This window comes from Engystomops pustulosus, chromosome 7 (genome assembly GCF_040894005.1).
Source record: "Engystomops pustulosus chromosome 7, aEngPut4.maternal, whole genome shotgun sequence".
Taxonomy (NCBI): Eukaryota; Metazoa; Chordata; class Amphibia; order Anura; family Leptodactylidae; genus Engystomops; species Engystomops pustulosus.
Window position 1 is genome coordinate 156,149,861 of NC_092417.1, and position 23,842 is coordinate 156,173,702.

General features: G+C 44.0%; 1 protein-coding gene across 1 annotated transcript; it reads left to right on the forward strand.

Moving 5' to 3' along the window:
• Nucleotides 1-95: 95 nt before the first annotated feature.
• DDB1 (damage specific DNA binding protein 1) lies at nucleotides 96-22,316 on the forward strand. The gene is made up of 26 exons (XM_072118488.1): nucleotides 96-302; nucleotides 3,032-3,180; nucleotides 3,281-3,397; nucleotides 3,488-3,824; nucleotides 4,630-4,727; nucleotides 5,478-5,636; nucleotides 6,013-6,096; nucleotides 8,959-9,075; nucleotides 9,158-9,260; nucleotides 10,176-10,251; nucleotides 10,326-10,434; nucleotides 10,658-10,836; nucleotides 11,996-12,159; nucleotides 12,243-12,350; nucleotides 12,436-12,643; nucleotides 15,107-15,202; nucleotides 15,349-15,460; nucleotides 15,666-15,789; nucleotides 16,720-16,884; nucleotides 17,775-17,869; nucleotides 17,946-18,116; nucleotides 19,965-20,074; nucleotides 20,199-20,368; nucleotides 20,445-20,547; nucleotides 21,449-21,572; nucleotides 21,656-22,316. Exons 1-26 carry the CDS (start codon nucleotides 242-244, stop codon nucleotides 21,737-21,739), a joined length of 3,423 nt encoding a protein of 1,140 aa, XP_071974589.1. The 5' UTR covers nucleotides 96-241; the 3' UTR covers nucleotides 21,740-22,316.
• Nucleotides 22,317-23,842: the final 1,526 nt, after the last annotated feature.

The window sequence follows — 23,842 nt, forward strand, 5'->3', positions numbered from 1 at the left end:
TATGGTTCGAAGAGGACCCGCTCTAACCCGCTATCCTTCTCTCTATGATTCTTAGAGGAGCCGCTCTAGCCCGCTATCCTCCTATCTATGGTTGGTAGAGGAGCCGCTCTAGCCACACTTGGCCGCTCTCTCTGGTGCCTGGTCCTGTTTCCTGTTCCGGTGATAGGCGGCCTGTTGCTGTCTGTTTTCGCGCCTGTCGCTTAGTAAATCGCAGCGACAGGAGCTCATCCCCGGCGACAACATGTCCTACAACTACGTGGTGACCGCGCAGAAGCCCACAGCGGTGAACGCCTGTGTGACAGGTCAGTGCCCGGAAGGAGCCGGGGATCGGACATATCGCTGCGCATTAACCCCTTGTGATCCTCCTGCTGTCTAACCCGGGGCTGTCATGTGTCACTATGATTATATATGTGATGTATGGAGCTGTGCAGACACCAATATGTTATGGACACTGAGGTCTGAAATAAAATTCTCCAGGTTAAGCCCAATGACAACACAACAGAAGCATCAAGTGAGGGAGAATTGTTGCAGCAGATACTATAGAAATGTCTGCCCTGAATATCACTTCCATACATCAGCATGGACACAAATCTTCCCCAGTGTGATAAGAAATCATACCAGGACATATGAGATTTATCAGTGGGTCAGCTGCCACAAGCATGGCTGCAGCCTAGCCCTAAAATATGTTCTTTCTCTACAAGTAAGATGTGGTCTCCCTTCTTTCTCCTGTAGTGAGCAGTGTATCTGATATCTGTCTGAAGACGACAAAGCTGAGAAGGCTAAGGAGGCTAATGATTAACTCTTTCCATAGCTAGATAATATCTTTGGTGATTAAACTATTCAGGGAGTGTCTGTAAACGGTGAAGTCATTAGACGCTTTATCCGGTTCATTAATCTGTCAGTGGATACAGGACAGAAAGGTGATTTACACAATCGCTTAAATAAGGAATCAAGAGAGGAGAAATGAGGACACCAGAACAGAATTCTTTAAGGAGGACAAATATGATCAATTGAGGGTCTGTATGGACCTGAGGTCTAGGGTCCAAAATCAACCTGTATATTTCCTTTGCATGGCCTCAATAAACACAACCCAAAGATAAACACATAGATGTGAGTACGATGAGGCACAACCGACCCTTCTTCTGTGGACAATACATTAAAGGGGTGTGGCTGCTGCTGGACATATTATTAGAGTAGCGGCTGCATTATTCCCCCCAGGGCTTATATTCAAGTCCGTAACTTTTTCTATTTTTTTTTGTGTGCTAAAATTAGGTGCCTTTGCCTTTATACTCCAGTACATACAGTATGAAATTTTTTTTCCTCTTAGTGAAAAGGCCAAAGACTAGGTTGTGTGTTGGGCTATAGGAAAAGGGGTATTATAGTGTCCCCTTTTCTGTGGCCCCTTTCTTATGTAGACGGACAACAGAAAAAACAGGAGGAGCTACAGAAAAGGGGGAGGCCGCAGGTAAGGAGGCATTTTAGATCAGGGTCTGCTGAAAATGGCATATTATATGGGTTGGGGTTAGATATGAGGTATTTGTGGGGCGACTCATTTTTTTTTTTCTAAGGGACCCTGATAAGGGGGTTTCCCGACCTGGTCCCTGGAAATAAAAAAAAAATTAGCTTGAAACCGGTCCCCAGATACAAAAATGTTTGGGACCACTGCTTTATGGTACATCTACCATGAGATTCACTGATGTAGACTGCTCGTTATGTCTGCCAGGGAATGGAGTTGTTTTTCTTATGTCTGAAACATCTAGATTCTTCTAAGAAAGACTTAATAAAAATGTGGGAATGAGCCAGAGGCGCTCCTGTCTATGAGATTGTTGGAGATACCTGAGCACTGTGCTCAGCAATTTTCAGCAATCACATTGAATGGGGCATCAATTAGTGGGAAGAGGATAGTGGCGTGGCATGGGTAACAAGTTAGTGCAGGTAAGTAAATTGTGGTGACAGGTGACCTTTAACCTCGGCCCTGTATTGGAAACTGTAGCGAATGAGAGGCTGATACAAGTTTATTCCTCTTAATCCTGACAAATACTGTGAGAATACAGTCAGCCCCCTTTTTTGTGATCTAGTAAATGCAACGAGTGAGCTGCTCCTTATGAGATCATCTGAATAATAGCAGTGATGTCACTGTTCTTTCTTTTGTGACTGCAGAGAGCTGTCATTGGTGTCGCCAAAATATTGTTGTCACTGGGGTCAGAGGCTGCATGGACATTTGTCCAGAAGAGTAATAATACTCCTCTTACCGTTATTGATTAGCGTTTTTAGCCGAGGAGGAGTATGACATTTTCAGTCATACAAAGGTATAACTCATGGCTGTGTATCATTATTGACAGATACACAAGAAAATGATTACTGCCTCTGTTTTTGTAAAAATTGAAGGTAATTATAGTAATTTCAACCCCTATGCCTAACGGCAATGACCCCCTCCTCCACCCAGACCAGACTGTGGCCGCTGATAAAAGGGGCTCCTCTAGCCATGGGAGGAGGATGCTTGTTGGATCCTGTGACCCATAGTACTTCCAGTTATTGCCACCCCTGCCCCACTACTTTTTCCACAATTCCTGGAAGACGTCTTTAAAGGAAATCTACCATCAAAATCCATCATGGTAAATCAAGGACACTACTCGTAGATCCAGGCACCGTGTGGTAATCTTATATTTATCAATGTCTTCTTTCCTTCTAAAATCAACTTGAAAAACGATGCTAATGAGCCACAAGGATCTAGGGGGATGTTTCCATAGCCCCTCATGCTGTAGCTTGGTTATATGTGAAAATTTCAGCTATAGGTAAAGTAGTGGATGTACAGTGTGTTTTAGTGGAGCCAGTGTCTGAGTGCTAGAGGATTCTCTGGTGGTCCCAGGCTGTACCCAATAGTGGACTAATAGTGGAGGCTTTCAGGGGCTTGTGGACAAATTTATATGGTGGGCTCGGGAATCCCAGTCCAACACTGAACACAGCTTCTTGTTGGTGAAGATAAGACAAGTCAAAACTTTAATGTCTTTGTTGACTTCTCTTCTTTCAGGACACTTTACATCTGAAGATGACTTGAATCTTCTAATAGCTAAGAACACACGTTTGGAGATCTATGTGGTGACCCCCGAGGGGCTGCGCCCTGTGAAGGAGGTGGGGATGTATGGGAAGATTGCGGTGATGGAGCTCTTCAGACCCAAGGTGACTGCTATGTTCTCTGTTGTGTCCTTCTAGTTGTAGACAATGGATGTATTTGTTTGTAACCAAGAAGCAATTCTTTCATTTTTTTGCTCCTGTCCAGGGTGAGAGTAAAGATCTGCTCTTTGTCCTGACGGCTAAATACAACGCCTGCATCCTGGAGTATAAGCAGACGGGAGACAGCATTGATATCATAACCCGGGCACACGGCAATGTACAGGTACCGACCACACCAGCAAATCATCCGTTTTTAATTCATTATTTAGTTATTGCTAAATTTCTACAAAATTTTTATCTCCCACGTTCCCAGGATCGCATCGGCCGACCATCTGAAACGGGGATCATCGGGATTATCGATCCAGACTGCCGTATGATTGGATTGCGTCTATATGACGGGCTGTTCAAAGTGATCCCCCTGGAGAGAGACAATAAAGAGTTAAAAGCGTTCAACATCCGACTAGAAGAGCTGCACGTCATCGATGTCAAGTTCTTGTACAGCTGTCAGGCCCCCACCATCTGCTTTGTGTACCAGGATCCTCAGGGGCGGCATGTAAAGACTTATGAGGTCTCCCTCAGGGAAAAAGAGTTCAGTAAAGGTCCATGGAAGCAGGAAAACGTGGAGGCCGAGGCATCTATGGTGATCGCAGGTACCTATAGATATATGTAGTGTTATAGATTGTCCATGTCAGTATATTGCTGGGTCTCATTCCTAAAAGCCTGGTCTCCATAAGGTTTTTGGAGGTGTCCTGTGGTGTGTTTTTTTTTTTTTACCAAGACTATAGCAGCAGATTCTGTTTGTCCTCTATGTCATGAAGTTGAGCCTCTGTTGATCAGACATGGATGGTCCGTGGTCTCCTCACTGGTTTTAGTTACCGCTGCATACTGGGAACACCCCCACAAAACTTACATTCGGTCAAAACTTATATGTGTTCATAGACTATACTGGCAGGCCGAGGCCTCCCTAGCCTCAATCAGCTTAGTATACATTGTATCCAACTGGAAGGAAACTCTGGATGGAATAGATTAGATGACTGCACTTTTTCATGTTGCTGGGAGGAGCACTATGCATTCACTGTAGGCCTTTAGTTGCTATGGTGGACAGATGCCACTGAATGGCCTCCAGCCACGGGCTCCGCTGAGCATATACTGTGGTGTTCCTTATACATATTAGGAGAAACCCTAAACATCGGCAGAAGTAAATCAAAATTCCAAAATTTGTTCATACTCCCGCTTAAAGTGGGGAGCAGAATCAGAGAATGTATCCCACCGTATACCACGCAATACACTGCCGCCTTACATTGTAAAAAAGAATGAAGGGAATAATCCTGACATATGCTTATACCTGAGCTATGTGTATATTGAGCTAAACATTTTTAAGACTCCATCCAACCAGTGATGATACAGATCTCTATGTGTCGTCATAATCTGTGCCCTGACTTTTCTCTTCCTTAGTTCCAGAGCCATTTGGAGGAGCCATTATTATAGGCCAGGAGTCTATAACTTACCACAATGGTGAAAAATACTTGGCAATAGCCCCTCCAATTATTAAGGTGAGTGGTCTGTAGATTACTGGAAATGTGTACAGATAAACTTGGTCTATTTCTTATCATGAAAATGGGGATTGCCAAACCCTTCTTTCCTCTGCAGGTGGATATCCATGTATAGATTTCTCCATTGACTTCAATGTAACTTTGAAGAATAGCTGGGCCTTCCTGGTCAGCTGTTCTCAAATCTCAAGTAGTGGTGAAAGGAGAGTGATTCACAGTCACCTCGCCACCTGAATCTCCCATCAAAATCCATCATGGTAAACCATGGACACTTACTCATAGATCCATGCACCGTGACTGTGGCAATCATCTTCTATTTGGTTTTTATTGGCTGCCTTCCTTCTAATATCAACTTAGAAATTACGCTAATGAGCTTGAATGGCTACTGGAGGCGTAACCAGAGCCCCTACTTACTTACAGGCTGTTAGGAGGAAGTGCTCCTTGCACAGTGTAACAGCCTGTAAAGCTACACACGTAGGGGTTCTAGTAACACCACCACAGCCCTTCTGACTTGTTTGTGTAATATTAAAAGTTGATTTCAGATGGAAGTAGACGAGGATAGCAAATATTATACCTGGATCTATAAATGTCCCTGGTGTATCATGCTTGAGATTGATGGTAGAGTTCAGCCCCCAGGCAGGAAGGGGGGAATACATCTCCTTATATATTGATGTCCTTGATGGACGTAATTCTTTTATATATTTATTGTGAATAGTGTAATAATAGGATAGCCATATTTCCTTTTACCTGCAGCAAAGTACTATTGTATGTCATAACCGCGTGGATGTAAACGGCTCCCGCTATCTTCTTGGAGACATGGAAGGTCGCTTGTTTATGTTGCTGCTTGAGAAGGAAGAACAGATGGATGGAAGCGTCACCCTGAAGGACCTCCGAGTGGAGCTGCTGGGGGAGGTAGGGGGCCCTTTATTTGTAGTATATATCTAATAATGTACATTTAAGAAATTATACATCTAACAAATGGCAATGTTAACGGAGTTGTCTCAAGTTTTGTCATAATAGAAGTGCCAGATCAGTGGGGAACTCACTACAAGAGATCCCACCGGTTATGAGAACTTGGTCTGGAAATCCCCATCCCTTAAGGCACATTCAGAACAAATAATTGCATTTTCCTCTAGTCAGAACATATTTGCTTTATCTGTACTCTTACTTTTTTCTGGGGTCATCTTCTTTGGGTAGTGTCCACCTTGTACAGGTCATAGAATCTACCTGTGGACAAGTCCTGTCTCATACAGGAACCTTCCCATATTTTTTTTATTATCTCTTGTAGACCTCCATTGCAGAATGTCTCACCTACCTGGACAACGGAGTAGTGTTTGTCGGCTCTCGACTTGGTGATTCCCAATTGGTGAAGGTAAGTTGATTGTTCGTACAAAGAAAATGTATAGTCAAATCCATGGGGTACATTTTTACCAAGGGCCGTGCGATAGTTTTTTGTCGGGCTTTGCACGTTCTTTTAGGTGCAAACTGCTTGCACAGGTATTTAAGAAGTGTCGGCGCCACATCTGTGTTGTATGTGACTGTTTTGTGGCGTTCTGATGCTCTGTTGAACCGTGCGACACATCTATCATGCAAAGTCCAACAAATGTGTTGCTCGCCCTAAGTTTAAGGTGCACCAAAAAAAAAAGTGTTACTGTCGGAGCAGTGCAGGGGGTGCCAGATTGATGAAGAATGGGCGCCAGAAATCCTGAATCTGGCGCCCCCTGCACACTACACAGGCAAACTGCACATAATACACTTTGCACTGTTTTTACTAAATGTGCACCCCATGTGTTTTATTCCCTTCGTTCCAGTTTAATAAAAAAAAATGGGCATTAAGAGGGGGTGCCAAGGGTATTCTATTCTACTTTGTGGGTACATGTAGAATTTGGGTAAGGCCAGGTTACGCCCATTTTTTAATGAACAGTGGAAGATTGATAATTATACTGCATGGTGTTTGTGTGTGTCTTTCTTTTTTGGTTTTTATTCTAAAATGGATGCCTCTCTGTTGAGTGCAGTGTAAAACTTACTCCATGCCCAAAGAACACACTTTTGGTCTCTGGTGCATTGAGGCTGTGGATACATTTGGCATTTTTATTCCTGCATAAACGGCAAGAAATTGGCTAGAATGCAGTAACGCTCTAACAATCTTTCTTTCTGCAACTATTACACTTGGGCACAATCTATCAATTATTTATCACTTTATCGAAAAGACTTCATAGATATTTCTGTGCAGTACCTCAGAAATCCCACAAGGGGGCAGCCTTGCTCTCTAGTTTTCTCCTGGCCAGGGCTGCCATGAATTGCTAGAGGTCTCCTGCCTGTCCCAGCTCTGTTTATGGAGCAGTGAAGGTTACGTAACCGCTGGAAAACCTACAGGACCCGTTTTGGCAGTCAGCAGGACTTGGACTCGCTGACTAAAGGTGACCAGTTTAAGTTAAGTCTAGAAAATCCCTTAATGGAAGCAATACTTCAGACCAGGCTTTAAAATCCTAATCTCTTTGGCAGCTGCCGGGCAAATTTCTTCAATTCTCTTTGGAGCTGCGCTCTGGTTCTTGGAAGCCGCCATGACTTCACAGTTTGGAGACCCAGCATTGTTCATTGTGAGAAACCACATGGCGCTGGTCACGTGCCAGGGACCTTTGTGCTTAGAAGTCGCTGATGGCCCTTTGCTCTTGTTTTGTAATGACATCTATAGATTTCTTAGTATAAATATCACGCTGGCTCCTAGAATCGTGTATGCGTCTCCCAAAATCTACAGGCGTCTTACTAAAGATGGGGTTTTGTTGTAAAAGCAAGAAGTAATGGCACATGTCCTTGTATGGCACTGCCAGGATGCAGCAGATACTGCAATGAGAATTCCCATCCTCCCCTGTAGTGTGAGGCAATGAGAAGACACTTAGCTTTAGAATATTCCCACCTGCAGATCTGACAGTCTCTAAAAGGGGTTATCCAGAGTATAAAAGTTATTCACTATTAACAGGATAGGGGATAACTAGTTGATCAGTTCTGAAAGCTAGGCCCCCCAACAATCTAAAGAGTGGGGGTCCCGTTCTCACTAATGGCTGAAGCAGCAGGATGAGCATGCACCCCCCACTCCATTCACATTGCTCAGGTATCGCCAACAACTCCCATAGACGCAGAACGTATGGGGGATGTATATATGGCCAGCGTATATATGTCCCCCATACACTTCAGTGGCCTTGTGGTGCCGTACGGGAGTGGTACGGTGCAGCACACGTGTGGCACCGTGCCGTTCCGTAGAAAGATAGGACATGTCCTATCTTTCTACAGAATACGGCGCCGTGTGCTGTGTATTTCTATGGAGAGGGGTGGGGGTGAGCAGCGCTCTCCATCTACTTCCTCTCCTCTGCGCCAATGTATGCCCGCCGTACTACACACACATGCTGGAAGCTCTACAGGAGGTGCAGCACCAATAAGCCAGGGAAATGCAGGGTGAGTCTAGTTTGTTCAGACCCCTAGTCTGAATTTGGGAGCATAGAACTGATATACTCAGAACCTTACCAAGCGTTACTTGGTATTACATCTGAAACCCAATCACTTGAATGGGTCTGAGCTGCATACAGACAATGTGACTTCTGGACATCATATTACTTGCCTGTTACATATTCACACTATGCTTTTATTCTATGTCGCCTTCTGCTGCTGTTAATATCGATAACCTTTAGGATGGGGAATATAGAAGGACCTTATATTCTCATGATTGACAAAAAATATTTTCAGTGTTTAAATTAAAGGAAATCTACTATTGAAATCTATCCTGATAGCCCAGTGTCTTACTAGAGGACCTCCATGCTGTAGCTTCACAAGCTGTAACACTGTAACTGTGTGCGGCTGCAGAGAGATTACATCAGGCAGAGGGTGAGCTTAAGGGCTGAGGGAGGGGGAGACCGTGTAACAACCTGTAAAGCTACAACATGGAGGGGCTCTGGTAACAAACCCAGGAGCCCTTTAGGCTCATTAGCTTAAGTCACGGTGCCTGGATCTATGAGTAAATGTCCCTGGTTTATCATGATGGATCTTTTAGATGACAGAATTATGTAATTACCATCTTTAGCCCTCAATGTAGGTTGTAACACTGGGACCCCATATTCACGTTACACATTACACACCCCTTTACACGGTCCTATTATGTACAATGTATGTGGGAACTGACATCTCTTGTTATATTAACCTCTCATAACACCTTATATCTTACATCTTTGTGTCTTTATAGCTTACTGCGGACAGCAACGAGCAGGGCTCCTATGTCGTGGCAATGGAGACTTTCACTAACCTGGGCCCCATTGTGGACATGTGCGTCGTGGACCTCGAGAGGCAGGGACAGGGGCAGGTGAGGTTAATGCGCTTTTATTTCTCACCTCTTTCTTTATCATTTCTGTACAATTTTTCATGTTCTGGTTCTCTTTCTGCAGCTTGTTACCTGCTCCGGAGCATTTAAGGAAGGATCACTACGAATTATTAGGAATGGCATTGGTATCCATGAACATGCTAGCATTGACCTACCAGGGATCAAAGGTAATCCCCAACCCCCCCCCCCCCCCCCCCCGTGCAAGCAAGATGAAAAATAGACTCAATCTTGGCCAGCAGAGGGCGCCACCATGGAAATGTTGTGGTGTAAAATGCTTTGCTGTAAATGTATGTGGTCTCCCCTCTCTGCTGTCATTCACACTGTCCTTATCCTGCACCTTCCCCTACATTGCGCTATAAGTTAGAGGAATGATTTGTGGCAATTACAGGTTGATTTTGGTTAAATCAGATTCTATCAACACCCAACATCAGGGTAACAGTCAGTTCGATGGGGGTTTAACTGCTTGTCCCTCACTGACCACTAGAACTTCTCAGTTCTCAGTTATTGAAGCATAAGGTTGAGCGTGTGCTCTCCCACTCCTTCTAATAGTATGGGAAGAATTGCTGAGCCGGTATCTTTAGCACTCACATATAAGGTGAATTCTATTGCCAGTGATACCTGTGCGCTGTGCTCTGCAATTTCTGAACCTCCCATAGTATTGAATGAATCTGCAGGACACTTAATTGACCTACCTCTTCATTCAATAAGTGAGAACCGTACCCTCGATCTCTGCATTTGTTGGGGTCCCAGCAGTCAGATTATTCCCTATATTCTGTGGATAGGGGATCAAACTTAGTACAACCCCCATTAAAGTTCAACTCTATTCACTGTGCTTGTGCCCTGAAGCTGCAGGGAAGATCTGTACAGGTGTTGTGAATAGTAAGGAACTATTTGGGACACTTGGACATCCGTCCATGAAGACCTTTGGTTGGGTTAGTGCCCCTTAGCCTTGCTGGGTTCCCTTCATACTGTATCCTCTGCAGGGTGTAGACATGGCTCCTGTATACAGTGACACATTCCTATTTAGGGCTTGTTGATGATCCTTTCCCCTGTTGTATAATGACCTCTCTGCTCTCCCGCAGGTTTGTGGCCGCTCCGAGTCGCTGCCAGTCGGGAGACGGATGACACGTTGGTTTTGTCTTTTGTGGGGCAGACCAGGTGCGGTATGAGATGGTTTTGTCACCTGTAATATCAACTTTACTTCTCCATTATAACTCCTAGTTGTCTTCTAGAGTTTTGACTTTGTCGGGGGAAGAGGTGGAGGAGACTGACCTCGCAGGCTTTGTGGATGATCAGCAGACCTTCTTCTGTGGGAATGTGGCTCATCAGCAGCTCATACAGGTAACAAGAACACCTTAACACTAGTGATTAACCCCTTCCTGCACTGTAACATGATAATGCTACAGGCCAGTTGTAGCTTATACACAGCCCCATATGCAGTTGTATGTAAGCTGTGAGTGACAGCTGTCATGTTACCACTGTGGTTTTGATTAGGGGTTTAACCCCTAGATTTAGTAGTTTTGTGTTTTTCGGCAATCTATTATGTCTACTTTATGACTTTCAGATCACATCGGCCTCGGTGCGGCTAGTATCTCAGGACCCACAAAGCTTGGTTAGTGAATGGAAGGAACCGCAAGGTCGTAAAGTCAGTGTGTGTTCCTGCAACAGCCGACAAATCCTGCTAGCAGTGGGCAGGGTCCTCTACTACCTGGAAATCCACCCAGGGGAGCTGAAACAGATGAGGTAAGCGAGACTGACAGCTAATCATCTCTCAAGTATGAAGAAAATGTCATGACTATATGTAGAGGAACTTCCCCGGGCACACTAGACATAACCACCCCTGCTGGTGCACCTGTCTTCTACACCTGTCAGCCATGTTGCTCTCTAGATCTCTTGAAATCTCCAAGAAAAAAAGAAAATGTGTCCACCATCAGACATTACCTAACCTTCAGAGCACCTAAAAATGTGTGTGCATGAAGACCTAAACCAGAACAAAAAAAAAAGGTAGGGAAGCGGAATGCTTGGAAAGGGCTTAAAAAGTGCCCTACAGAACGCTGGTGTTATTTGTGGGGTGATTTTGTTTTTGGTAATCCCCGGAGCTGTCAAAGCAGATTCTGCGAATTACAGACTGTGTGGTAATTCATGGACTGGTCACAGTGTGGAGGACAGAGTCCCTTATTCACAGCTAATCATCAGTGCCAAACTGTAATTTGGGGGAAAAAGGGGCTCCTTTCATCATATCACTTTGATCCACAACACTGATCGGTCTGCAAAACAAGACACTGCACAGTCTTTGAGTCTGAGACCAAACATGGTCGACTTTTAAGCCCTTAAGGTGGTTGTCTGGAAGTTGAAAAACATGGCATTCCAAAGAAAAGTTTCCCTCCTGACCACGGTTGGTGCATGGTATTACGCAAAGCTCTATTCATCTATAATACAGCTCAGCTGTATATATACACATATACACTTATCAAATATACCTGATCCTACTTGCATCCAAATTCAACTTAATGGACATCTACCACCAGGGTGAAGGATTGTAAACCAAGCACACTGATGTACTGGTATGTGCCCTCCTGGCAGAATCTGCTCTTCCTTTAGCTGCTTATGCACTGTTTTTTTTTTTTTTTTTAAAGGTTTTTTAAAATCTATGCAAACGAGCCTCTGGGCACTTTAGGTTTTAATTTTGACGACCACTCCCATCAATCGGCTAATTACAGGGGTTTCTACACCAAGTACCACCCTGAAGTAAAGCATCATACACTGTGTAGTGGCCAGGCTCTGTTACTACAGCTCCCATAGACACAAATAGTTGTAAAATCCCTCTAATCTCTTGATGGCTTGGATCCGTTCATAAACCCCCCCCCCCCCCCTTTTTTTTTTTTTTTTTTTTTTTCAACAGTTGCACTGAAATGGAGCATGAAGTTGCCTGTCTAGATGTCACTCCATTGGGCGGCAGTGACGCCATGTCCACGCTGTGCGCAATCGGCCTGTGGACCGATATCTCAGCGCGCATCCTTAGTTTACCAGGATTTCAATTATTACATAAGGAGATGCTGGGCGGAGGTAAGTCAGATGGGATTTTGTGCCGGTGGGTGACATTGTAGCTTGGTGACTAAGATGTAATTTGTTTTATTTCCTCTCTTCAGAGATCATCCCCAGGTCCATCCTCATGACGTCCTTTGAGAACAGTCACTACCTGCTGTGTGCGCTAGGGGATGGCGCTCTCTTCTATTTTAGCCTCAATACAGAAACCGGTAAGTGTTGGCCCCACTATACAGGCTCTTCCACTTGTCAGTATGTAAAGCAATTATCTGCATTCCTGTTCCTCTCAATTCTCAGGTCTTTTGAGTGACAGGAAGAAGGTGACCCTGGGGACACAGCCCACTGTATTGAGGACTTTCCGATCTCTGTCCACAACAAATGTATTTGCCTGTTCTGATCGCCCCACCGTCATCTACAGCAGTAACCACAAACTGGTCTTCTCAAATGTTAACCTAAAGGAGGTCAACTACATGTGTCCCCTGAATTCTGAAGGGTATCCGGATAGGTGCGTTGTGCTATTAGTTTGCCTTTTACACGTGGTAATGATAAGAATATACTTAAAGGACATCCACCAGTAGGATGAAGAACTGTATGCAAATGAGCCTGGGGGGCTCCAGGCTCCATAGGTGTTAATGGAGCCTGGATCCCTTTAGGGTCATTTGTATACGGTCTTTCATCCTGGTGATAGATGTCCTTTAACCCCTTAACGCTCTGCGCCGTAGCTCTACGGCGCAGAGCTGTAAGGAGTGTATGAAGAGGGCTCACGGGCTGAGTCCTCTTCATACAAAGGTGGGGGTTTTTGCATTTTGCAGAAAACCCCCACCGCTAATAACCGCGGTCGGTGCTTGCCGCCGCCGGCGTTTAAAAAACGGCGATCGGGTTGCCATGGTAGCCTCGGGTCTTCTTTTGACACGAGGCTACATGGCTTCTGCAGATTCGTTACAATGAGCCAGTGGCTCATTGTAATGAATGTGCTGCAAAAATGCCATATATTGCAATACAGAAGTATTGCAGTATATGGTAGCACCGATCTGACCATCTAGGGTTAATGTGCCCTAGATGGTCTAAAAAATAGTGAAAAAAAAAAAGTTTAAAAAATAAAAAAAATGTATAAAATATTTAAATTTCAAATCACCCCCCTTTCCCTAGAACAGATATAAAACATAATAAACAGTAAAAATCACAGACACATTAGGTATCGCCGCGTCCCAAAATGCCCGATCTATCAAAATCTAAAAACGGTTACGGGCGGCAGTGACCTCCGAGGCGGGAAATGGCGCCCAAATGTCCGAAATGCGACTTTTACACCTTTTACATAAAAAAATTATCAAAATGTCGCCTCATTTTGCAAAAAATGACCCCTCACACAGCTCCTTGCACCAAAGTATGAAAAAGTTATTAGCGTCAGAAGATGGCAACATTTTTTTTTTTCTTTTTTGTACACATTCGTTTAATTTTTGAAAATGTATTAAAACACAATAAAACCTGTATAAATTTGGTATCACCGCGATCGCACCGAACCAAAGAATAAAGTAGGCGTGTTATTTGGAGCGAAGAGTGAAAGTCGTAAAAACTGAGCCCACAAGAACGTGACGCACGTGCGTTTTTTAAAAAATTTTTCCACATTTGGAATTTTTTTCAGCTTCGCAGTACACGGCATGTTAAAATAAATAACATTACGGGAAAGTAAAATTTGTTACGAACAAAATAAGCCCTCACACAGGTCTGTACACGTAAAAATTAAAAAGTTATGGATTTTTGAAGTTGGAGAGCGAGAAATGAGCCGAAAAACCCTGCGTCCTTAAGGGGTTAAAGGGAACCTGTGACCAGATTTTGCCCCATTAAACTACCACCCCCGTCAGGTAGGGTATAAAATGTAATTTTTGTAAAATTCATTCTTTTCTGGGAAATCTTTCCCGCTGACCAATTTAAAAAAACAAAATCTCATTTACACTCAAGTAAAAATGAAAAAGCAGAGAAGAGTTATATGTGAATGAGAAGAATCAAGTTTAAAGGCTGCAGGGGACAGGTCATTTCAGGCACCCCTGTCTTCTGTTGTTCTATAGCACCTAGAAACATGCTGCTGGTGTCATATTAAAGATTAGAATCTCATCTTGTGGTTCTGTGATGGACAGAACCCTAGTTAGAGGGAGTTAAATAGATAGGAGGGAACTGGAATTGTATCATGTGGTTTTGTGATCTACAGAACCGGAGGTATAGGGAGTTAAATACATATAAACCCAGTTGCCTCCTATGTATCTTCGGTTCTTTAGATTACACAACCATAAGCCTGATCTGAAAGATGAGATTCTTGTCTCTTCTTTAACACCAAAAGTATATAAATCCTATAGAACCGAAGAGAAGTGCGACTGACTCCATGAAACCATGTCTTGACTCATCTCAGACAAATATGACTCTTCTCGCCTCACTGTCATGACTTTATGTTACTGTATTCCACTTCTCTGGTGTCTTCTGTTGCAGACATTTTCCTAATGGTTTGTTGTACTTCAGGTCTATGGATTCATGCAGGCCATCCATGGCCAAACCTGTATTTGTCTCCTCACTTAAGTACACACAACTAACTGTGATGCAATGTACATTTATGTGTAAGTTTAATGTTTTAAAAAATTCAATAAAAATAAGCAAAAAACAGGTGAGCTTTCACATAAGGGAAGGAATTCTAGAAAATACATTTGATATGCTACTTGAAAGGGCTAGTAGCATAATTGGGTAAAATCTGGTGACAGTCACTTTAAATAGTATGATGCCAAGTGTATAGCAATGTGCACATCCACACAAGTAGTGGTCGCACATGCTCAGTATTACTCCCCAGAGTGCTATGGGCCGGTGAATGGCAGCAAAGCAAGTTAGATTACTTAGCTGCTAGATGGGAAAGGAGACTGATCAGCACTGACTGATGACAATGATTTATGAAGATAACCCATTTTACCACTTTTCTCATTTACAGTTTGGCTTTAGCGAATAACAGCACCCTCACCATTGGAACGATTGATGAAATACAAAAGCTTCATATCCGAACGGTTCCTCTCTACGAGTCTCCCAGGTGGGTTCGTAATGAGGGTTTAGGATAAAGTTACCTGGTGATACTGACACAAGTGTAGACTTGGCCCAACTCCTTCCTCAACAAGACTGATGAGCAATAATAAGGACCATAATACTTACAGGTTTGCATTGCATTGCTTATTGCAGGAAGATCTGCTATCAGGAGGTATCTCAGTGTTTCGGGGTGCTGTCCAGCCGAACGGAGGTGCAAGATGCCAGTGGAGGAAGCTCTCCGCTCCGACCTAGTGCCAGCACCCAGGTCAGTACATCACATTACAAAGGATAAGCCTATGCTGAGGACACCGGGACATGTAGAAAGTTCATTACCTGTACAGGTTTATCACCACAGATTATTTGGACTATATTATATAATTGTATATGCAAAGTGTATTATAGTTCCATTGTACAATTACCTTTTTTTTTACTATTTGTACCGCTTTTCAACACCCTGTGTATTCTTCAAGGCCCTCTCTTCCAGCGTGAGCAGTAGTAAGCTGTTTTCAGGAAGCACGTCCCCCCACGAAACCTCATTTGGAGAAGAAATTGAGGTGCACAACCTTCTCATCATAGATCAACACACGTTTGAAGGTAGTCTATGACCCCCGATCTAATGGGGTTGTCCAATTGCAGCAAATAATTCATATGGTTTGTATGGTAAAAAAAAAGTTATTGAATTTTCCAATATACTACTGTATCAATTCCTCACGGTTTTCTAGATCTGTGCTTGCTGTCATTTTACAGGAAGCTTCATTGTTTACTTCCTGTGTATAAAAACTGTTCCCTGGTTATGTGATGTCACACAGGCGCACGGCTCGTTGTATCCCTGTTCTTGTGATGTCACACAGGCGCATGGCTCGTTATATTCCTGGTCCACATGACCAGGGATATAACGAGCGTGCACCTGTGATATATAACGAGCCGGTCCACGGTTATGTGATGTCACACAGGCGCACGGCTCGTTGTATCCCTGGTCATGTGATGTCCCACAGGTACACAGATCGTTATATTCCCTGGTCATGTGATGATAATAATAATAATTCTTTATTTATTTAGCACCTAGAGATTACGCAGCGTGCACAGCTCGTTATATTCCCTGGTCATGTGATGTCCCAAATGTGCACAGCTCGTTGTATTCCCTGGTCATGTGATGTTACACGGGTGCACAGCTCGTTATCTTCCCTGTCATGTGATGTCACATGGGTGCACGACTCGTTATCTTCCCTGTCATGTGATGTCACACGGGTGCATAGCTCACATGACCAGGTATATAACGAGCCGTGCAGCTGTGGAACCAGTCTTTATCCATTTGAAGTAAACAATGAAGCTTCCTAAAGAATGACAGCAAGCAGATCTAAAAAAAACGTGAAGAATTGATACCGAAAGTATATTAGAAAATTGTACAACTTTTATTTACACAAACCATATTATTTGCTGAACATGGACAACCCCTATAATAAAAGTCTTATCTGTGTTTATTTTCCAGGCTTATTCTTGTTTTGTTCTCTTGTTTCTTCTCAGTCCTGCACACTCACCAGTTCTTGCAGAACGAGTACACCCTCAGTTTGGTGTCGTGTAAGCTGGGAAAGGATCCAAGCACTTATTTCATTGTGGGAACCGCCATGGTGTACCCGGACGAGGCCGAACCCAAGCAAGGAAGGATTGTCGTTTTCCAATATTCTGATGGTGAGAAATGGCAAATCCTCCGATTAATCCTCTAAGGATCTCTTCACCTTGAATCGCAATGGGAAAAAAGGTTGCAGATTCGCCAGTGGATTTGCAGTAAAATGAAAAATTTGCAGATATAGTTGTGACTTTTCTGCTATATTCTACTGAATTTTTTTTGCAAGTCATAACCCTTAAGGGTGGTCACTAAGGGGTTAATAGCACGGCCGTCTAACCATGGTTTTTCCTGGTGTTGCAGCGTGTAAATGAACTTTGCTTAGTTGCAATATCACGTACTACTCATTGTCAGGAGAGGTTTTGGGAAGAAAGTGACCTTGTTAACGACCCCTCTACAATCTTTGCAGTAATGTACATGTATCTAAAAATGGCACAGAAAATGCAACTCCTCCTGCAAAAAACAAACTCTTATACACAAAATAATTTTTTGGGGACTGAAGAAATGCTAAAAGAGCCAATCTTGGCACTAAAATAATAGATCCAAGGAAAAGAAAGAGGAGCGTCACTCGCCCGTTAAAACGGCTCTTTATTTCGATAACAGCATAGGTGCGGGAGGATGCCGGGCACTGCAAGGACATGGTTTGAAAAAGCGCTTCACAGTGCGAAATGGACCGTAACCTTACCGTACCTGCCGTCCTCCCGCACCTATGCTGTTATAGAAATAGAGTCGTTTTAACGGGCGAGTGCTGCTACTCTTTCTCTTCCTTGGATATATTGCTTCTCTTACTTTTTGGTGGGCACCCTTGGAGCGCCTGACCCATTGTTACCGCAACAGACGTTGCATATCTGTTCATATTTAGGATGTCGGATGAAAATTGGTGGGCAGTGCCGGTCTATTTATTCTCTCACCACACGATTTGGCTAAACTAATAGACCTGTGCTGGCCTCTACAGGGAAGCTGCAGACTGTTGCGGAGAAGGAGGTGAAGGGAGCCGTGTACTCCATGGTGGAGTTTAATGGGAAGCTACTGGCCAGCATCAACAGCACGGTGAGATACACAGGACTGTGATTGGATGTCTTACCGAACTTTTCTACAGTTTAGCCAACAATTTCTTAATACACAGGTCCGGCTATACGAATGGACAGCGGAGAAGGAGCTGCGCACAGAATGCAACCATTACAACAATATCATGGCGTTGTATCTGAAAACCAAGGGAGATTTCATCCTGGTGGGAGATCTGATGCGCTCAGTCCTGCTGCTGGCATACAAACCAATGGAAGGAAACTTTGAAGAGGTAAGATAAAAAGGATCCTTGGAAGTATGTAACGGTAAAATAAGCGGGCAGACATCTGTCCGGTGCATCGTGTCTCGGTGTATGATATAAGCTCCCCCATGCCAGATACATTCGTAGAATTGCACTATTACCTGCAACCATTCGGGGATGAATGCAATGTCAGACTGGGTTTCCTTAGGCCCAACAGAGAAAATCAATTTGGGGGCCCACTCTTCATTATCCCCAAGGAACTATACTCTAGCAGCCTCCAAATTGTGGTGTTTTCTGATGGACCTCTGGGGTTCAGTATTGTGTTGAGCCAGGGCCCACCGGAGGATCCTCTGGTACTCTGGTGGGCCAGTCCCACACTGAATGAATGGTCTCAGGCTATAGTGAGTGCGTAGGTGTGGGGTGCCAGCTCTGCCGCTGGCTGCTCCCTCTGTTACGCCCACTGGGTGTGGAAGAGTTTTAAAGGGGGAAATAATTGAAATTTATGGAGGGTTGCAACGAATTGTGATTCTTTCAGGGCGTATATGCCAAAAAAACTGTGTGCCTACAGGCCCCAATAAATGTCCCCCATTGTGTTGTTGGATTCAAGTTTACAGTGACACTTGCAGCTTCTGTGCTCTGTACTTTTCACTTCCCTACTGAGCCTTTACCATAGAGACCTTACATTCAAAGTCTCCATCTTTCTCATCATGGCCGTACAAGTCAGTTGTTGTTGTGCTATTGATGAAGGAGGCATTCTAAAGCTACATAAGGCTTACACAAACAGGTATAAGATCGCCAGAGATTAGAAAGGATTGGAAGTTCACACCCGCATGCAGTAGGTTACTTAGGCCTTCCATTGTTAATAGCAGGAAAAATTAGCGCAGCAACCCACGGCTTGTTACTGCTATAAACTATGGAAGGTAAAATTTCAGACATTGAAGTCTAGGAAGGGACAGAAAAGGTGAACAGACCTATGTGAAGGCTGTAGAAATTCCTGAGCTGGCAGGCATAGAGGTCTATTAGAATGGGAACAATACAGATGCCACACAGGAGTCATCCCTTTTGCGGTCCATATTTGCAAATCAGTAACATTATCATGTGACGTTCAAGAACTGGTGACATTTATCATTTATTTATTTTTTCGATTTGCAAATACAGATTAAATACAGATGATTCATGGATAGAGATGAGCCGACCCGATGCTCTTGTTCTTCCGTCTGACTTGGACATACTGCTGGATTGGATTGGTGGCCAAATAGCTGATCTGGCAACGTGACACCCCTAGCAACTAGCCATGCCTATGATTGGCCAGGGCGGATAGCTGTGACTAGTTACTAGGGATGTCAATTTGCCAGATTGGCTGTTCAGCCGCCAATATGTCCGGGTCAGATTTTGCGGGTGTAAGGCTTGAGGAAAAAGATGACACATGGACCACAACAACTGACCACTGATATTCGATGTGCAGGTAGTCTTAGGCCTCATTCACACAGCCATTTGTGCAATATGGGCCACCAACAGGAGAGTTAACGGCCGTGTTGCATGGGCAAGGTGAGTGGTTCTCACCATGCTCTTAGCCATAGGATCTGTGCATCTGAGCCACAATACAGGTTTGAATAAAACATTCAAACATTTTATAGGTGTGGCCACTTGACTTGCTGATGGAGGGGTGATACACTGCGTATGCACCCTGCCTCAAGACACTGTGGCCATGCCAAATGGACCTCTATGGGGGCCGTGATTTGACCACAATTTAAGCGGCTAGCTCGCGTCCCCCAATTACGGTTGTGTTCATGAGCTGTGATGTCCATTCTGGATGGCCCTGTATGTATCCATCCATAAGTTGTACTTGTAATAAATGGTTGATATTTTTCCATACAGATTGCCCGGGATTTTAACCCCAATTGGATGAGCGCAGTGGAGATACTAGATGACGACAACTTCTTGGGAGCGGAAAACGCATTTAACTTATTTGTATGCCAAAAAGACAGGTAATGGTAGCATGGTGCAAATAGTAGCCTACAGTTTTATAAATATTGTATGGTTAGTGTGAAAATTGGATAATCAGATTATTGCTGTAAGTTATAGATGAGATTTCTCTGTTTCCATTCCCAGCGCTGCTACAACAGATGAGGAAAGACAACACTTACAAGAAGTCGGACTCTTCCACTTAGGGGAGTTTGTGAATGTTTTCTGCCACGGATCGCTGGTCATGCAGAATCTGGGGGAGACGTCTCCTCCTACACAAGGCTCGGTGCTCTTTGGCACTGTGAATGGGATGATTGGTAGGTACAGAAGCTGCTGAGGACGTCTTCAGTCATTCTGTAGCATCCACTTAAGCGTGTCTCCATTGTATTGCAGGTCTGGTGACGTCCGTATCTGAGAGCTGGTACAATCTCCTGCTAGATGTGCAGAACCGGCTAAACAAAGTCATCAAGAGCGTAGGAAAGATTGAGCACTCCTTATATCCTTTTTACTTTTATCAGTCATGACCCACTAGCTGATCTTGTGACGAAGAATTGACGCGTCCTGGGGACATCCAGAGACTTTTAGCACTTTGATACAAACATTGCAACGCAATGTAATTTCAGCAAATAACATGTACGTTGGGAATACAGTATCGAAGGAGCTTCCAGGGCACCAATAATTATTTATGCCAATGACTTATATTTGGGAATGGGTCATCAGGAGATTAGGGTCTAACGCCTGGACTCTGATCAGTTGTCCAGGCACCAGAGGGCAGAGGGCATACAGATTACACTGTATATTGGTGGTGGCAGGATGCTGCAGTTTAGTTATTCAATTAAAGGTGTCGTCCAGCCACACTGTGTATTCTCCTATCCAGAGGGTAAAATGCTAATTGATGGGGGTTCCAGGTTGTTAGACATGTGCGATGCCACTCTATTCCATGTCTATAGCACTGATGTATGTAGCCAAGTATTGAGTGCATCAGAGATGAATAGAGCAGCTGTGTTCATTTGCAGGATGTAATGGACCCCCGTTCTCATGATCCCACCGCTGGGATACCCATGGTTCGTTAAGTTATCCTCTATCACATGGCACTTGATATCGATGAACAACCTCCTTTAAATGCACGCTCGGCTGCAATACCATGATGCCTGCAATTTATGGATCCTTCTGTTTCCCACTCCATTAAATATTTAAGTTATGACTTCTGGAGGCCGCTGGAACAGTAATCCTGACCTAAATTGTCCCCCTGTAATATGTCCTCGCTATTGCCAAGGGGATGGTGACCAATTCTTATCATTAACACAATAGGTGAGAATCTTATAGAGCCGCCCAATTCTTTTTTTAGGGTTTGTCTTAACTTTCTGCAGTAGCTTTTCCTTAATTTTCTTTGTCACCTGGAGGTCATTCCATACGGAGAGGAAGACCGAAGCTGCAACCGGGTTCATTGATGGAGATCTTATCGAGAGCTTTTTGGACATAAGTCGGTCAAAGATGCAGGAGGTGGTAGCAAATCTACAGGTAAGGACGGGTCTCTTCTGCTTTGTTGGTCACCTAGTTCTTCCATATCGAGGTCTCCTAAACGTGACCTGTTGTTTTTCCAGATTGATGATGGCAGCGGCATGAAGAGAGAGACCACCGTGGATGATCTGATCAAGATTGTGGAAGAGCTGACCAGGATTCACTGATTTCTGCCCCTCGCGATCTTGTTTACCCCTTAGGCTCCCCAGTATTGCGGGAGCAGACCCCCCTATGGGCCTGAAGGACAGCCAGATAAGCTTGTATGCCTCCAGCCAGCGTCTCGGGAGGGATATCCTCTCTCTGCTGCCCTAGCGGCTCTTGCATCTTTGCTTCCGGACGTGATCAGCGCAGTGAAGGCCTCCTGCCAGCAAAAGGAAAGATAAAAACCGGGAGTGGTTGTACAGGTTGCCCCCTGCCTCGCTCCCTCGCTCCATTCATATTGCTGTTCTTCTATATTGTATGTATTTTTTTTCATATATATTACATTGTGAAACGTAGGCTAACCCCCCTCCCCCCTATGGACTTTCTGCATAGCCAGACTGAGCTGTGACATCATAACCTGTGCAGGAAATGGGGCATGTGACGTCATCTGCAGCAGCTGTGGGGTGTTTCACGTGCTAGTTTTTGCCTAATGGTGCAGTGTCCCTCCCTTCCAGTCTTCTCTTTAAAAAAAAATAAAAAAAGTGTAAAAGAGGGAGGTAACTTTCCAAAATTTTAGGAAATAAATCAGACTGGAACTAAGAATTGATGATGGCGTTATTTTGTTGGATGTGTATGAGGAAAATGTGTTCCTATGAACTGATACCTTATTCAAACGAGGGGAGAAGAGTCACTTTTCGACTTGGGCGAGTCACATTGAGCTGCTTCACGGGGATAATTGCTTCAGAGGCTCTGTAGGGTCTAGAACTGTGCTTCTGGTGTTATTACAAAAAGGAGAATTTCAGCTTTCAAATGAAACCAGAATGCCGGCAGCTAAAGACAAAGCTTGACGAAGTATCTCTTTAACTGTCTGTACTTTCAATACAGTGTGTAAATGACTGCTCTTAAAGGCGGTGGCCACCCTGACTGGCCAAAAGTCCGCAGGACGTCACAAGGAGTCCTGAAAGTGTCTGCTGCTGGTTCACGTGGCCTTCAGCTCTTACTGGCAGAAGGGGAAAGTTTAATACTGGTGACTCTAAAAGTACCCTGGTAAACGTTCTTTTATATGGTCAACCCCTTTAAGAGAGAGGTGTTCAAACATAAACCAAACCTTTCCTGCATAAGACACATTTTTTAGTAAATCTTCCTAAATGTTCCTGTTCCTCCAAGAATAATTCCTTAATCTAAACTGCAGAGGCAGCATTTCTCCCCTGTATTCTCGCCATGAGATGTGTAATATGGAGGTAAGTGGAAGGAATTGCCGGTGACCTATGGCAAAGCCTGATACATGTTTACCGCAGGCTTCATCATGGGTGAGTAACTCCCATAGTAAGACGTTAATCTGTAGGGGAACATTCCTCTGCCGCAGTATGGGAGTAATTTATTATTATGCGTTGTTCCCTGCTATATAACAAATCTATAGTGGAAAATGCAGATGGAAACTTACATGGAGACTGACCGGAAGTTAGGATAGAACTGGCACGGTTCAGTATGGTCCGATAAACTTGGTCTGTGTGTTGACTGGATCTATTGGTGCAAACTCAGACTTGAAGATGCACTTCCCATGACATGTTAAAGGGACCAAAGACAGGACTTGAAGGTTTCCCACATGGTGTATAAACTACGCTGTCCGAAAAATCCACAGCATGACACCCTACCTGCGTAGTGTATGGGATTTACACTTCAATCGGGGGCATACTCTAGGATGAATTGTGAAATTTTAGTGCAGTGTCCTCATGTCAGCCTCTGTAGCACCTAGAGCTGGTGTTTTTGGTGTTATTTTAAAGATTTTTTTTTTTTTTTACTGTACCTTGATTGTATGCTATAGACCTCTATGGGAAGTGGCCGTGATCTGGCAACAGACTTTGCGGCCAGGTCACTATTCCTATAAAGGTCGTGTGAATTGGGCCTTTAAGGGATATTCTGGTTCCATAATGGTTGTGTGCATGAGGTCTTAAAGGGAAATTGTGGCCCTCTATGTCGGAATTCTTGTATGGCTGCTCTATACATTCCCTATGCGATAGCTGAAATTGCAGGATACAGGGCTGGCACATCTCCTGCCTTCCCATAAAAGAGAATGGAGCGATCACTCTTGCAAGACCAGCTGTTCCTTGGTTAAAGACTCAACCAAT

What these genes read in the sequence shown, in the direction of transcription:
- DDB1 (XM_072118488.1), top strand. Translation starts at nt 242, where the DNA reads ATGTCCTACAACTACGTGGTGACCGCGCAGAAGCCCACAGCGGTGAAC. An exon ending in GGTGAACGCCTGTGTGACAG is followed by an intron (nt 303 to 3,031) that starts GTCAGTGCCCGG and finishes CTCTTCTTTCAG; the next exon opens with GACACTTTACATCTGAAGAT. An exon ending in CTCATCAGCAGCTCATACAG is followed by an intron (nt 10,435 to 10,657) that starts GTAACAAGAACA and finishes TATGACTTTCAG; the next exon opens with ATCACATCGGCCTCGGTGCG.